Consider the following 16,430-nt stretch of genomic DNA (forward strand, 5'->3'; position numbering starts at 1 on the left):
CATTTCAAGAGTTACCTATTTATTTGCATACAAGGATGTTAGTTGCAAGCTTTTTACTATTCAGGAGCCCCATAGGCTCTTTATTGGAATGCAGTATTTGTTTGTTTGAATGTTTAAAACCTATGTTTTAGGAAAATCTGTAACAAGGGCCCCGGTTTAATACTATATTTCAATTAGTTTAAATAATGTTTTCAAATATTTTGAAATATTAACTTGTGACATCATTTTTGTCAACTGAATATGGTGTCTTATCAAAGGAGTCTGTGTGAGTTTTCTCTGAGAAACATTTTGACATTTAAACTTCTACTCTAAAAGCCCCCAAAATATGGTGGAAGAATTCTCATTGTCAGCTTGTTGAACATAAGTGCACTGTCATTTTAGTAGGTGCCATACCCTTGGTGAGTGTTGGACTCTTGTTGAGGGGCCACTTATCAATATGGGGTCTGCTGTCTCCACCCCCTGCCCTCAGGGATGTGTCCTCCGAGGCGGACAGCAACATCCGGCAGATCAACCAGGAGGCGGCCCACCGGCGCTTCCGCTCCCGCCGGCACATCAGCGAGGACCTGGAGCCCGAGCCCTCCGAGGGCGGAGAGGGCCCAGAGGTACTGCGTCCCGCTGCCCCAGACTCTGCACCCCCTCCTCTCCGTGTCCCCAGCTTGATTCTATGCTGTGATTTCCTTTCTCCATAAAAGCTGTCTAATGGTCTCATAGCTAATTGACAACCATCGAGATATTAACTTAGAAAGTGCTCATAAAAACCATGTTTGATGAATGCATGTATCTATATTATTACAAAAGAATGGCGTTTTGGGGATCTTAAGATTTTTTTACTCCATAATTGCAATTGAGTGAGCCCTATAACTTGTTTGGGTACCAAGTACAAGCTATTACTGAATACTAGTACTTTTGACATCACAAAAGAGATGTATTACCAAGGAAATACAAATTTGGGTGAATGGCACTGTTTATAATTTGCCCCTGAAATATTTATGGTAAATTACTGGGGTGGGGGAAGTTATGAATTGAAGAACAAATGAACAATTATCATAACTTCCATGCTGCCTTAACAGCTCTGTTTACTTACTAGAAATCCATTAAAGGTATTACCTCAGGAAGATCATTTACAAAATGCTCCAGTGATCAAAAATTGAAAAGCCAAATTGATTCCGTAAAAAATTTACTGAAAGGTACTTTACAACATTGTTTAATTACAGATTATAGCATCTATGCTGTTTTCATTGTGAATCCTGAGAAGTTAGAGTGAAAGGAACTCCATGGAAGTTATCAATGAATTCCTGAGATTTTTTTTTAACCCATGCATTTAGTAATGAGAGCTAGAGGTCAGTCACAGCTCAGAGAGGTGGTATTATAAAGTGGTTAAGAGCACAACCCATGGAATCTGGCTTCCTTGGTTCAAGACCTGGTCCTGCCACTTCATAGCTCTATTACCTTGGGCAAGTCCCCCTCTGTGCCTCAGTTTCCTCACCTGCTAATTAGGGTTGTAGTCATATCTTTCTCGTGGTTCTTGAGAAGATTATTTGCCTCCTACATGCTTAGAAAATGTTAATTATAGTTATGATAATGGTTATTGTTGGGGATTCCTCCTTCCTAGCATTTACCTCTGCATCTCATCCATTGGTAGCCTTGGGAGACCATTTCAGAAGAAGCAGCTATCACTGGAGACTCCTCCCTCAGTCTGCCGCTGCCCCCACCACCTTCCTCCCCATCCTCTCGGACCAGCCCTCAAGAGCTGTCTGAAGAACTAAGCAGAAGGCTTCAGTTCACTACGGACTCCAATGGGGAGCAGTTTGGTTCTTTGCTTGTGAGTAATCGTCCTGTTTGAATGAGAAGTTAAACAAATATTTTGTCATTTTGTTGTTGTTGCTTTAAGAGAGTCTTGTATGCAAATAATGACCAAGGGTCTTCTAGCTCCCAGATAATTCTGACATTTTCCTAAGTTCCTCCTAACCTAGGAGAAGGAGGACTATACCAAAATTGGCCACGCAGGTGAGAATCTTTCTTGATTTAAAAAGAATGCAAGAAAATCAGAGTTCATGACTTCCGTAATTCTCAGCTTTAACCATGTAGAATTTCTCCTCCTAGCCAAAGGCTCATACATAGTACTCTCACCACAAAGGTGGCTTTTTGCATTGGGGACATGGAGGAGATATTGGGCCTCCCAATCAGTCCTCTTAAATCATACTCATTTTAGAGATGGAGGCATAGTCTTTAAGGGACCCATCCAAGACAAAGTTCGAATAGGAGATAAAAAACATTTACGTCCCAGAAAACCAGTCCTTAAGAAGGGTTGTGGAATTGGGACACTGACATCAGGGTAGTAACATTTGGATTGGCGTTCTCAACAATTAAGGATACTCTTTCTAAAAGCTTCAGATGGGGCTGAGCCCTGGTAAGCAGCAGAATCAGCCATGAAGAACTCTGTATTTGACAGTATAAAACTGCAGAAAAAGCCCATAGAAAATTCCTGCTTGAGCTTTAAACTGAGAAAAAATGCAGTCTCAGTTTCTTGAGAAATTGAACTTAAAGCTGTTCTATAGTAAAGATGGGAGTGATGTCACTGAAAATGGCACCTAAAAAAAAATAGGCATTATTGCGATCATATAAAATGTAAATGGGTAGGACTACATGATATGTAAAAGCAAATACTCACAAAATTGCTCCTTATTCAGTTATGGTGTTTTTATTTTAACAGATACCATTGCCCAATCTGTGTGAGATGCAATGATTATTTAATGTGGTTTTATATTAAAAGTCTATTAATGGTTTTCAGAAAGAAATATCAATGAGATGAAAATTTAGTACTAAGGGGGCAGGGAAAAAAAGAGTTTACATATATAGGACATTTGAATTGGTAAAACTGTTGCTATGGAAACAATATAAACAATGAAGCCATATATTTAAAACCTATTAAAGGAAGTATTGCAATAATTATAGCAATTATATACCTTAGGTCTACCAAGTGTAAAATCATAATATTCTTCAGCATTAATATTAAGTTAACATCTCTAATTATTTGTATAAGGAGCTCCTGCATTTATTTATTAAAACTATATAAAATACCTTTAACATCCAAGTGCACATGTCAGAATTATTTTAAGATTGTTGAGTCTGGTTCAAGTATTAAATAAAGGTGCCTAAGAAAGAGAAGAATATGGGACTCTTCTCCAGTTTTTCTCAGGGTCCCTGTATTCCAGAACAATAGCAGCAACTACTGTAGAAAGACGTGGATAGTCCCCCACCCCCTTCCCTGCCCCAAAGTCTTTCTTTGACCTTATCGCATTTTAGTTATTGCAAAATATCAAACGTGTCCCCTGGATGAACCTGTTGCTGATTAGACCCTGGCTTTTGTATGTGTCACCTGCTGTGTTCTCTGATTGGATTTGTTAGGCTCTTTTTACAACTACATAGGTGAAGCAAACAAGTGAGAGGAACATTATACATTGCACGTTTGATTTACTAGGTTAGCCTCACTATTTCCCCTCATTCCTTATCTGTGTGACTTTAACTCCATTGAGAAGCCAAAATTGTAAATACCTGACCTTTCAGAAGTAGCACAAAATTATATTTGAGTTTCCTTGGATATAGAATCCAATTGGTTCTTTGTCAATGATAATAATAGTCAGTAAATGTTTAGAAATATTCCTTTCTATAGGATGCATCTCAAAACAAATGATAAGACTTCCAGCTTCCAATTTCTATTTTTCAAGCAACCCTAGAGTGTTATGGTGGCCTGTTGAGTCCCCTTTCGTGCTTTGACCTTGTTCCCTTATGTTTTGCTGTTATTTCTAACTAAGACTAGTCAAAACCCCAGTCTGCTTAATTCACTGAGAATGAAAACAACTGCAGATAACTACTCCTGAAAGGACTACTCTCATTACCCTGAAAAGATGATGTTTCATTTAATTGCCTTCCATTATCATAGTGCTGTGAATAGAACCAAGTGGTGTATTTTGTGAGCCAATGAAACTTTTTCTAAGAATGTTTTCTTGACGCTCCGTGTCCTTTCCTCCCCTTCAGCAGAGGGAGCCCTCCTCGAGGTTGAGGTCGTGCAGTGTCACCGATGCGGTCGCAGAGCAGGCTCACCTACCACCGGTAACCCACGCGCATTTCCCTTCCCCAGCTGGCTCTTTCAGCTTTTACTTAAAATCATTGGGGCACTGAGGAAGAGTTTTTCCTGTGCAAATCCATTTACAATATAAATGAGACACTCAAATTTCCTAGCAAATTGCCCAAGGAGAGCGGATTTCCAATACAAAGAGTTGTTTTTGCCACCAAAGTCTCTAAAATGGTAAAAACTCCATTGCTTAGTTTTTCACCCAAATTAATACCAAGTCTGATGTGCTCACTTAACTAAAAGCATACATTAACTAATTTTTAAAAAGATTGAATTTAGTCCCTCAAGCTGTGCTCTGGTGATTGTATTTAAGAACATACTGAATCCTTTTAAACAGGAAGAACTCTTCCAGGTGTGAGCGAGGTAGGCTTTCCATGACGACCTAATTAACCCCACACAGCCTCTGTACCTTCTCCTTAAAGGCAGCTCTACTGGCTAAAGAATTAGCTACAACTAGTTCCTACTCTCCCACAGTTTCTATAGTTAGCAGCAAATATGGGAGAGTGGCAATGTTTAATAACATAGGACATAAATGAAAATGAATATTCCAATTGGAAGGCAGACCAGAACTGCCTAGGGAGATGTTTGGTGTACATGTCAAAGATAAGAAACGTGATGCGACTTTGTTTCTTCTTTTGGGGGGAGAAACTATGTGCTTTTATTTTAGCATGTCCAATGTGATGTTTGACCATAACCAGTTTTTTTATGACGACGAATCCTCAATCATTTTTAGCACTAATACTTTATTATGGGGGGAAAGTGCACTTACAGATTTTGAAAGCACAGTGTCTTCCCTATTGTGTACACCTTTGCACAAGTCAAGGATTTTTTTTGCCTTGCTTTTATCTTTTATGCTGCAAAATGAATGAATGAGTACATTAGTCAACTGAGTGGTCAAAATAAGGGATTCGTTTGTGCCTTGTATCCAATGTGCTGGTTGATAAGCTTGACAAGAGCGTCCTTTCTGGGATGGTTTCAGTTCAGATCTCCCCCAAAACAACAATCAGCTGTGATGGGCTGGTGTGATCCTCCGCCTAGCGATTCTGTGATTTTCCTTGATGAATTAATGGCACTGCCTCTCCTTTTCACAATCAATGTTAATTTTATTTGCCAAAGAGTCTCTTTTCCTGGAAACGGATGACTCCTCCCTTACACTCTCCAAAGCTGAAAACTCACTGATCACCAGTGGCCTCTTGAATTTTGAGAGTGGCAGATTTAAGAACCTGCTCATTATTTAACAGTGGGGGCAAAACCACAGTGGTGTTCAATTTCTTTTCCCAACAAGACATCTCATCATTGTTATTGAGGTTGTCAATTCATTGTTCGGCCAAATCGAGGCTGCAGCCTGAGGCTTCTGTAGATTGGAGGTTGACTGGGTCCTTGCTCCTCTGGTCATCAGTGATCGCTCAGCTTTACTTGGACAGAAAGGGTTTCAAGGATTCTGATTCATGTCACCTGCCTCACTGGCTGCCACAGCAGTGATTCCTGATTCAGTAAACAACGGGTGGTCTCCCTAAGTGCCTTTCACTGATATAAATTGTCATTTAACAGCCCAGTGCCCCAACTAGGAGAGCGCGTTCATCAACTGTCACAGGTGGTGAGGAGCCAACGGTAATGATACCCTTGATCAGACTTTAACAGCAAAACTGTGGGTTGGTTTTAATATTTTGTATAATAGTGAATATGCTCCTTTTTTCTTCTTTTTTTTGGGGGGGGGGTGAATATTGACTTTTTTGTGCTGCAGAGATGCACATCGTTCTTTTTTTAAAATATATTTTTATTGATTTCAGAGAGGAACGGAGAGGGGGAGAGAGAGAGAAACATCAGTGATGAAAGAGAATCATTGATCAGCTGCCTCCTGCACACCCCCTAATGGGGATCGAGCCTGTAACCCTGGCATGTGCCCTGACCAGGAATCGAACTCTGACTTCCTAGTTCCTGGATCGATACTCAACCACTGAACCACACCAGTCCGGCTAGTCTCATATAGTTTTATCAGGAAGACTGTCAAGCTTTAAGTGCATTTAATTTGACCATTAAGAATACATTTTTGGCCCCTCTCTCATCATTGATGTTTCTATCTCTCCCTCTCCCTTCCTCTCTGAAATCAATAAATGTACTCAGTTGTGTGATTCAAGCTTGAGGAGCAGTTGCACAAGTGGATTTTCAGTTGGGCATAGTAGCTATCTCCTGTGTGTGTTCTGCCCCACGTTTTAAACACTGAGTTAGATTTTCTGTATCATGAGCTTGAACCAGTGACTCTCCTCACAGGAATAAACAGATGTTTATATACTACTTGGGGGGTGGGAGGGAGGGGGGCATGTTTAATAAATTTGAAAGATTTAGAAATAATGGTGTTTCTCTAAGCCAAGTATCTGTTATTGTTATTCATTATTTTAAATAATGGATTTGACTATGTACTTTAATTGTCTGTTTTCTATTTGATCCCTGAAGACAGGCTAGCTTATAGTTTATGTTTAGAGCTGCTATGGCTATTTAAAGAATTTTCCTTATTGTTTCACCTTATGTTTGTTATAACTGCTTATTACTTGAGAACACCTTTAAATACATATACAATTGCAGATTTTCTGAAGAATGTTAATGATTTTTAATGAACAATTTAGTTATGTTGTTAGAATTTAATGCTCAGCATTGTACACAGGAAAGTCAAATTTGCAATCAGCAAAAAATCAGCCTCATTTAACCTATTGAGCCGCAAAAAGTCATGTGTTGGGTAGGCCAGGCTCAGCTTCCAGTACAAGACATGAACCTTCAAATGAAGTGGCACCTTGCCTACTGTGTACTGGAAATTTCTATGGCAGTAGAGCTGCAAGGTGGATGAGAACAGTTCATGAAATAATTTTAGTAGAATTTAGTGCTAATGAGTATCCTCTTCCATCCACATTTGCATTTTATTGGTCTTGGAAGCTGCTGTTAGTATTGGAGTGTGTGGTCGCTGTGATATTAAATGGTGGGATAGACTAGTTGTGAGAGCGCTGGGCTCCGTGGTCAGAGCGGTTCCTGTGGCCATTACCACAGCCCTCTTCTCGCCGGTACTCTCCCTTCCCCCACCAATGAATAAAAAATACAAGTTTGCTTTTTATTTTGAAGAATTGGGCCGTAGAAGTAGTTCCTGAATGTTTTACCTACTCTCATGCTTTCTATGTACCTGGTCATCTTTTGGTTGCAATAAGCCAACTAATTTTATGGCCACATTCGAAGTTTCAGTAGGTTTGACAGTATCACATTTGTTTCTTTTCCATCATCATTATCCCTTGTCACCAGTGCCCTTTACTTTCTCTTTTCCAGTTCCATCTCCTAGCATGTTTCATTCCCTCTGACACCCTCTCCCAACCCTCTTCCTGTCAGCCCCACACAGAAGTGTACATGCTTACACTGGAGCTGTGTTCCGCTCTCACAAATACATGTGTGTGCGCAAATGGGATCTCATGTACATTTCACTTAGCAACTTGATATTTTTCACTTACGGTCGTTCTTCTGGGACATGTTAATGATTACATAATTTTCAGTCATGCAAATGCACCAGTTTATATAATCTTCCCACATTGGTGAGCATTCAGCCCCTTGCCCCACCCGTATTTGTCCTGCACACCATGTTGCATGAATCATCCTGGTCTTTCCTTGGCAGTGCTTTTATTTCTATAGTATAAAAACAGATCCTGATTCTCACCTGCAGAACTACAATCCTTTCATTTACCACAAATAAGTACACTTTCCAGGGAGCTAAGCAGGAGCCCTCTCTGAGATGAAGCAAGAGGGACAGCACAGTCTTTTTGCTCTTTGCTGTGTAGACCCTAAAATAAACAAGTGACGGGAATGGCAGGGTTTGAGGGAATCTTGGGGCATCGGTGGTAGTGCCAAACATTTATCATCTGGAAAAGCCTATTTGAACTTTGATGGTTTAAACATAATTGATTCTCCCTTTTAATGAAATAATTGGAGCCACTATGCAGCTGTAGCGCAACGGCTGTCTGGCGTTATGTAACACAATAGTATATTCAGATGAAAAGCTGTGAAATGTTAAATTAAGCTTACTAGCAGTTTTAACGTGTCTCTGGACTAATTAACTGTTTCTTAAGGTAGAATGGAATGCACGTGAGTGCATATGTGTATGCACACACACGACAGTGGAAGTCTGATTTTGGCTCAGGGCTAGCCCCTTCTGTGGTCTGTCCGTGGAAGCTGTGTCCCGCCCCTCCCTAGCTCTGAGTGAGAGGTTTTGAGTCACAAGTGGAATCACCATCACAGGCTGTTCTCCATGGTCAAGAAATCTATAAGGAGAACATTTTTATGGCACCATCTCTTTTTAATGGAACTAAATTAAGGATTACCAGTTCAGTTCTCAGTAGAAGGTACAATGAACATTTTAATCAAATTCAGTGTTCTCTACTACACTCCTAATTTCCCATAATCTGATTAGTCCTATTCACTGTAGATCTACGAAAATATCCTCGTTGCTGGAATACTGTGCTGGAAGTCATACAGTCTTAGAAGTAATTCTGAGATTATCCAGGACACAGCCAAGCTATACTAGTTATCAGACCCCTCACAAATATCCTTTCCAGAGATGTTATAACTGCAAAACTATCCTTAAGATTTCCAGAACGGAGTTTTCTCAAGGCCTATCTCATTGCCTCTCCCCAAAAATAACGGGGAGCAAGAAAAGCAACAAATTCCATTCAGTACTTCATTTAGCCCAAGCATTTTTGGTCCTCACGTGAGCAATAGTAGGTCAAAGCTTGTTGATAGCACGTACTTTGCCACACAGTCCAATTTACCACTAACTTAGGATACAACTTGGGTTCTAACTTGGTTTGGCAGAGTCGGTCTTTTATAGATAAAAAATAGACCAGCAATAGTTCTTTTCTGTTGGTGTTAGAGGAGGAAGGCGGAAAGAGCTTCAGGCTATATAAATTCATCTGACTTAAGTACCCATGGATGGATCAAGTCTGCCTGTTGGTGTTTCTTCCACTCTTGTTGAATCCCCACACGTAGGTCCAGGATGCTCTATGATCAGAGTCTTGGAATTAACCATGATGAGGTATTTCAGTTTTTATCTGGGAAAATGTCAAGGAAGTAGTTGGTATAGGTTTAGAAGAAAGTTTTGTTGCCAATAATGTTGCCTTGCCTGTTCAACATGTTTTAGAAATAACCATTGAGGCAGCTGTTCCATGGCCTCAGTTAGTTTTTCTCTGGAATGTGCAGTTGAGCTCAGGAAGTAGAATATGGAGCCTCATTAACTAAAGTCCCCAATGACGTGGTAGCATCCTTGATCGTGCTAACCCAGGGTCATGCAGTGGACTGGGGATCCTCTGATGTGACCCTCTCTGCCACAGCACATTGTTGGTAGGAGACACGAAAGGGATGAGCACAGGGAGAAGCTGGGCCAAGAGATTTACATTTTCAGCCTAATATCAAGAAAATGACAGCTGGTAAAACATCTGGAGGGTGAGAAGATCCTAATTAGGGGAGATGGTACCCAGAAAGACGTGACTTCCTTTTATATCCCAAATAATGTTTAGCCTCTTCTTTTACGTTCTCCTGGGAGCCTGGATAGCCATGGTTGGCTTCTTATATCTGAGCCGCCCCCACTCCTTAGAGTAACACCCCTTTCCCAGTGACAGATCTGATATGCAGCCACCATACATCCAGGACTTCCTCCTGAGACGGCACTGACCTCAGATGTCCATCTCGGTGCCTCCTTGAGTCACTGAAACATCCTTGTTATTCCAGAGTTCTCCACCCGGCTACATTTCTCAGGCTGCTGCTTACCAGCAGAAGTGTCTCAGGAATCCTTTTCGATCTAATTTGGACTATCTAAATATAGTCACTCTATACTGGACATGTTTCTAAACCCAGAAACTGCCTGTGCTTCCTTCACCCTTAGAGACAAGCTCTGCATGGGCAGACAGGATAATACAGCCTCAGCTCGCCAGGAGGCTTCCTAAGCTGGGACAGTTGGGGTGTCCTAGTCGGTCCTCTTGGTTATATGCCACTGGTGTGAATGCAGACCTCCTGGAGAAGGCCCTCTGTGTACTTTTCCCCCTAAAAGATACAATGTAAGGGCCCTAAGCTGATGAAGAATTTAGGAATAAGCTAGGACAGTATCCCTGTGGCAACTATATCGAGAGGAAACTATTCAGACATTCCTCTCATAGACAGTGACATTTGACAATTTGAAATACCTTTAAGTTCTACATAATTTGGTAAAATTTAGTATCTGAAACAGGTTGCTGTTTTTTTCTCTTAGCACATTAGCAGCAGCCATTGCATTTAAGACTTCGGACATTGAGAATGCGTTCTGTAAGATTTTGGACTCCACAGAGATTCATTTCGCAGTGGATTTGAAGCTACTGGAAATCTACTTCTGTTTTCTGGACACTAGTGTTTTGGGTACAAATAGAGTTAACTTACTTTGTCTAGAAGAAAAAATAATTCTGTAAGTGTACATTACTTTATTAAAGTGATCAGAAAACAACTGCACTAAATAATGATGATTTCTTACACAAACAGCCATCAGTGGCCTACGTGCACACCACGCCGGGCCTACCTTCAGGCTGGGAAGAAAGGAAGGATGCTAAGGGACGCACATACTATGTCAATCATAACAATCGAACCACCACTTGGACTCGGCCTATCATGCAGGTATGCAGATCGCCGCACAACTAAAAATTGCAGGCAGGTGAAGCCGAAATGTACAAGAGCTCCACGCTGCTATTGTTTATGTATTGTCCTGAGAACCCATGTTTTAGAAAAAATTTTTTCCACAAAGAAAATGTGTTATTTTAAGTATAATATGTGCCTATGGAAGAATTTGGTCCCCAAGTCACTCTATCCATATATATATATATATATATATATATATATATATATATATATGTATATTTTAATGTCATGTGAAAGATATTTTCAAAGTTAAGAGCCTATAGCAGTGTGTAGTGTCTCTCCCAACCCCACCCCCTTTTTTCCTGAGACTCGTTTTCATGCCTGGCTAGTGATTCATTTTTATTTCCCTTGAATGTGTTTCCCCAACCTTCCCCTCCCCCATTATTATGTTTAATCATTCCTCCATGCTTTAAATAGGCCAGACCTCTCATTACTGCTGGCTGTGTTGTTGTTTGGGTCCACACTCCCAACCACACACAAAGGGAGATCCTCACATAAAGCTAACTTGTTTTTGCTCCAACATAGCTTGCAGAAGATGGTGCATCTGGATCTGCCACAAACAGTAACAACCATCTAATCGAGCCTCAGATCCGCCGGCCTCGTAGCCTCAGTTCGCCAACAGTAACTTTATCTGCCCCACTGGAGGTGAGAAGGCTACTCAGTGTAATTGGGATCACGTCTGTCCTGTGACTTCTCATTCTCTCTTTTCTCTTAACTTGGACTTCAGTTTCGCAGCCACCTTCCTGTCTGATCATTGTGTTCGTGGTGAAGGGTGTTCTTGTGCAGCCTCAGTATATGCTTCTCTGTTGCGCCCACCTCACATCCTTGGACTCTCACCTGATTCTCATTCTCATGGGGCTGAGGCCATAGTGACTTGTGCTGTACATGTGGGTTCCTCTCTTCAGAACTTTCTCCATTCTTGTTGTTTCGCCCCTTCTTGCCTGTTACCTCATTAGACATGCATAATAACTCTTTCAGATAGCAATGCTTATATTAAGTTTTAAACGATAGCTGTGGCTTTGACCATTTCTTTTTCTTTGGACTGTAGGGTCTGTCATTGTATGGGCATACATGTTTCTGATGCATATCTGCATCCCTAAGTCATTGCTGTGCATCTGCGTTGCTCTCCTGTTTGTGTGGTCTGAATACCATGCCTTAGCATCACCGTGTCAGAGAGTTGAGAAGCCAGAGCACAAACATTCAAGTTCTAAACTTGACGATGTCCTAGAGGTAGCTGAGGTACTCTCTGTGCCCTGGGCTTAAATGCTAATGAGTGGGAATGAATGATAGCTCTCTTCCAAACTGTGATACAAATGTCCTGGTAACCATACGAGTCCAGGTGGTTGTCTTTGATGATACAGGAGTTTCTTCTTATGCTCTGCAAATTGCCAATCCATTCTTCATTAGACTGTGAGCTCATTAAGAGCAGGGGCACGTCTTTCTCCACCCTCTGTAAAGTCTCCATCCATAATTCTCAGTGGAGCATAATATTTTTGGCATATATCCAATAGCTATCAAAGGATGGTGATTTTAAGTAATTAATGTTGTGTGTTTAATCAATAGAAAAACTTTAAAATTCGATTGATTTAAAAGTAAGCAAATGACAGAAACAGATTTCTTAGGAGCTTCCCCTTGTCCCTTTCCAAATGGAACATTCGTGATACCCAGGTACATTTTGACACACTGGACTAGCACCTGTAAGAGTTCTAATGCTCATTATTATTCCTTAGGGTGCCAAGGATTCACCCATACGTCGGGCTGTGAAAGATACCCTTTCCAATCCACAGTCCCCACAGCCATCACCTTACAACTCCCCCAAACCACAACACAAAGTCACACAGAGCTTCCTGCCACCGGGCTGGGAAATGAGGATCGCGCCGAACGGCCGGCCCTTCTTCATTGACCATAACACAAAGACTACAACATGGGTAAGGTCGCTGCTTTTATTTGGCTCCGTTTCCATCATGAGGTCTGACATTCATTCCCTCATTTCCTCACTCCGTACTCATGATTCTTGTAGAGAAATTTCACTGACACCGCAGCTTGTCCCTAGAGGGTCTTCTCAGCCTGCTTCAAGATCTGGCACACAGGGGCTTGTGGGAGGGGTGATGGTTGGGTGCAGGGTCAGGGCCAGCTGCTGGTGCCAGGTTGGATGCCTTTTCTCCAGAACATTCCTGGACAGCTATAGTTTTGACAGTTGGCCGTATTTGGGGGAAAAGCGGTACTCTATATTGCTAGGATGTCGATGATACTGCTTCACCTCTCGAGATGGTGTAATAGAAATTCTGATCTTTCTGAAAATAATTTTTCCTTGTCAGTTTCTTTCTACATTTTTATTAACATCACCCATCCTTGTTTGATTTGTCCCTTTCGTTTGCACCGTCCACCTCAGTTTAATATTTTATTTTAGTGTTTTACGTTTCTGTGCTCCATTTCACACCTTTAACTGTGGAGTAGGAGATGTACTGAGGATTTTAGTTGTAAATGTGATAGTTCTTTTTTGTGAACATTTTGTCAAATTTGACTCAGGAGTCGTGCCTGAGAAAGAATCCGTGTGTTGTATGAATTTATACAATATGAGATTAATTAAAAGTGAATGTGCATATCTTTATACTCCTCTGTTTGGGTTTTAGCTGAATCAGTGGTGGGCTTCTTTAATGTAGCACATTGTCTTTTAAAGAGTCAGGGGTATTTTTCTATTAATACCTGTAGACCTATGACTGAACTGAAATTAGTTCTCTTGTTTCTGAAGCTGCAGAAGGTTTGTTTTCCTTCCTGTCCCTATGTCCCCAACTAATGGCCTGGGTTCAGAGTTTGACTCAGTCCTTCTGGCTTCTCTGCTGCTTGCTTAGAATCGATGTGACTGGAAAGCTGTCTGAGTTTGGGGATTGTCAATGGCCCTAGCTCTCTGGTCTTGGATCAGAGGTGAACACGTGCTTTAAATCCCCATTTTCAATGAAGACACGAGTGTGTCCATTGTTAGAACAGCAGTACTGTGTTAATGAAGGGGCCTGGACCAAAATGTCCTGGACTGTCATTTATACTTTGCCCGTGGCTTGATGTTAAATCAGTCCCTTGAGACTGGACTAGAGGGCCTAGATATCGCTCGCTCTCTCTCTCTCCCTCTCTCTCTCTCTCTCTCTCTCTCTCTCAAGTCCTGTGGATGGATGGTGGTAAGCACATCTCCATGAGGATGTTCTCAGTATTTGGGGCAGGACTATGACTGTGCCTTTTATTGAGGGATGCTTAATATCCTTGGTTCCTATCACTGAATAACCACCATTCCTCTCCCTCCCCCACCACAGTGATGACCAAAAATGTTACCACACGCTTGCAAGCACCCCTTAGTGAGAACCACTCTAAAAGTCCTATTTTAAAGTAAAGGAATTAGTCTTCCAGGGGAATTTATCATTTAGATCCTGGTGACATTCATTAAACTCATAACTACCTCAAAGGCATATAATAACATGTAGCTTTGTTTGACTCACCTTTGAGTCTCATATCATATTATAGGTTTATGGCCAAGACGAGAGTAAGAGATAGGCAGCTTTGGGGAAAACCAACTAAGGGAGATTGGTTTTTAAGTCTTTTTTTTCCCCTCATTGACATAGAACATGGCTGTCCTGCTAAGAGTACGCGATTCTACAAAATCCTCAGCCAGGAATGGCACTCCAGAAATAGGGGGTAAATAGTATAAAAGGAGATGGATTAGTGTATGGAGCCACGGTGGCCTGCCAACATAAGCTATGGTTTTAGAAATCTGAACTAGCTTAGTAATCAAATCCCCTAACCTTCTCACAGCCTTTCACGCCACAACTGCAGAGTAATTGCAGCTGGGCAGGTTTGATTTTAAACAGCCCTAGCTTTGTTTACTGCCTGCATCCTTGCTGAATGAAACCCAGTTTGAATTTCCAGTTGTCCCTTTCTACCCACATGCTTGTTATTGACTGATTTACTGGTTTAAAATTTTAATTTGTTAAAACAACATTTTGTTGCTGCTGCCATTGTTGAAAATCCTTAAAGTAACAACTGGACATTCCCCCCGGTTACTCCCCTTCTTCTCTAAACTCAGACAGGCTGGCCCAGCTGCTGTCTCTCCTTCTAAACAAAGGCCTGTACAGAATGCTGACTGTCGAAGGATTGCTCTAAATTTCCTGTTGATTTGGACCAAAAACGGAGGAATAGAGGGAACTGTAAAGATCATTTTCAGCTTAAAATTTGTCTTGAGTTGGTTTGGGGTTTGCTTCGTGTGGTTTTTTGTTGTTGTTGTTTTTAAAAAATTTTTTATTGATTGCAGAGATAGGAAGGGAGAGGGAGAGAAAGTTAGAAACATCAATGATAAAACTCATCTATTGGTTGCCTTCTACACACCCCCTACTGGGGGTCAAGCCTGCAACCTGGGCATGTGCCCTGACTGGGAATCAAACTGTGATCTTCTGATTCATGGGTTGACACTCAACCACTGAGCCTCAGTGGCTGGGCTTGCTTCGTTTTTTAAAAGAGAGAACAAATGAGAGGCCAGCATAGCTTTTCTTAGGTTTGAGCCCTATGGTGAAAAGCTGGTAGAACAGGTGGAGAATAATGAAAACAGTACTCCTGCCCCACGCAGCCTGTGTGCTCTTGATTCTTGCACTAAACCAGAGCATGAAAAGATCAGGCCAACATTTCCCCTGTGTACACGCATGGAGGAAAGTTCCTGTTGAAGTCTGTTTACAAAGCACGATCTCATATTAAAGCAGTGTGCCGCCGTCCATCTGGAATAACGTCTGAGGCCTCAGCCTGAAAGCAAAGGTCTGTCCACCATGCTCTCATCCTTAGTAACACCTAGAAGAGGCACTAAGCCCTGGCCATGTGAGGATTCCTGTGGCCAGACTTCCAGCCATCGGTTCACTTGTCCCTGCCTCGGGTGGGCCATGGATGCCTGCTGGGGACCAGGTGACAGAGGAAAGGTTACAAGAGGCCTTCGGTTTGTCCATTCCTTCCTTCTGTTAAGGAAGAAGCTCGAAGCATGTATGTAAGAGTATGTTTATGTCTCTTACGGAACAAAGCATTGTTTTGTTTTTGTAGCAAGACAGAGTATGCCTTAATGAAGTTTCAGGTTTGTTTTCTACTGGGTCCAAACTAAGAAAACTCATTGTAGCCGAGGCCTGGTTGTTGATCTCTTCCAGGATGGGGGAAAAAGCTGTTGTTTTTTGAACCAGGAGCATTCCCTTTTTTTATGTACTATATATATATTTGCAAATGATTTTGGTTTTTAAAGAGGTGTTGATCTTTGCATTCTTTTTAAAACCCCTTTGTGCTATATTGAGGGAAGCAAATGGGGAATACTGAAATAACTGGGAAATAGTGAGCTGAGGAAAGGGAGAAGCAACTGAGTGTCCCTCTTCATGTTTCATTCATTTGTATTTATATCATTTGAGATCTCATTAGTGTCCCAACTATTGGCATCCCTGAAGTTGTCATAACTCCTGTGGAGCCCTGGCTGCCCTCCACCTGCGCCATCGGCTTGGGGTGCCCCCTCCTTGGTTGTTCAGGGGAGTCAGTGGAGAAAGGGGGTTCAGTGTTGCCCCTAGACTTAGCCTTCAGAGCTAAAAAGAGTACAGCTGCT

At 41.5% G+C, this 16,430-nt stretch overlaps 1 protein-coding gene across 9 annotated transcripts in view; it reads left to right on the forward strand.

Moving 5' to 3' along the window:
• NEDD4L (NEDD4 like E3 ubiquitin protein ligase) overlaps positions 1 to 16,430 on the forward strand; it is a 302,096-nt gene that overhangs the window by 244,094 nt on the left and 41,572 nt on the right. For 4 of the 9 annotated variants that reach the window (XM_070420364.1, XM_070420367.1, XM_070420373.1 and 1 more), the window contains 7 exons: positions 470 to 602; positions 1,643 to 1,822; positions 4,039 to 4,113; positions 5,687 to 5,746; positions 10,670 to 10,801; positions 11,348 to 11,467; positions 12,553 to 12,750. In XM_070420364.1, the coding sequence (XP_070276465.1) occupies positions 470 to 602; positions 1,643 to 1,822; positions 4,039 to 4,113; positions 5,687 to 5,746; positions 10,670 to 10,801; positions 11,348 to 11,467; positions 12,553 to 12,750 (898 nt within the window). The remainder of the gene's footprint in view (positions 1 to 469; positions 603 to 1,642; positions 1,823 to 4,038; positions 4,114 to 5,686; positions 5,747 to 10,669; positions 10,802 to 11,347; positions 11,468 to 12,552; positions 12,751 to 16,430) is intronic. The other 5 variants (XM_070420368.1, XM_070420370.1, XM_070420365.1 and 2 more) reach the window with 4 other exon arrangements.

The sequence above is a fragment of the Myotis yumanensis genome, unplaced genomic scaffold, assembly GCF_028538775.1.
Source record: "Myotis yumanensis isolate MYYU_CA2020_CCGP unplaced genomic scaffold, mMyoYum1.0.hap1 SCAF_7, whole genome shotgun sequence".
Classification (NCBI taxonomy): Eukaryota; Metazoa; Chordata; class Mammalia; order Chiroptera; family Vespertilionidae; genus Myotis; species Myotis yumanensis.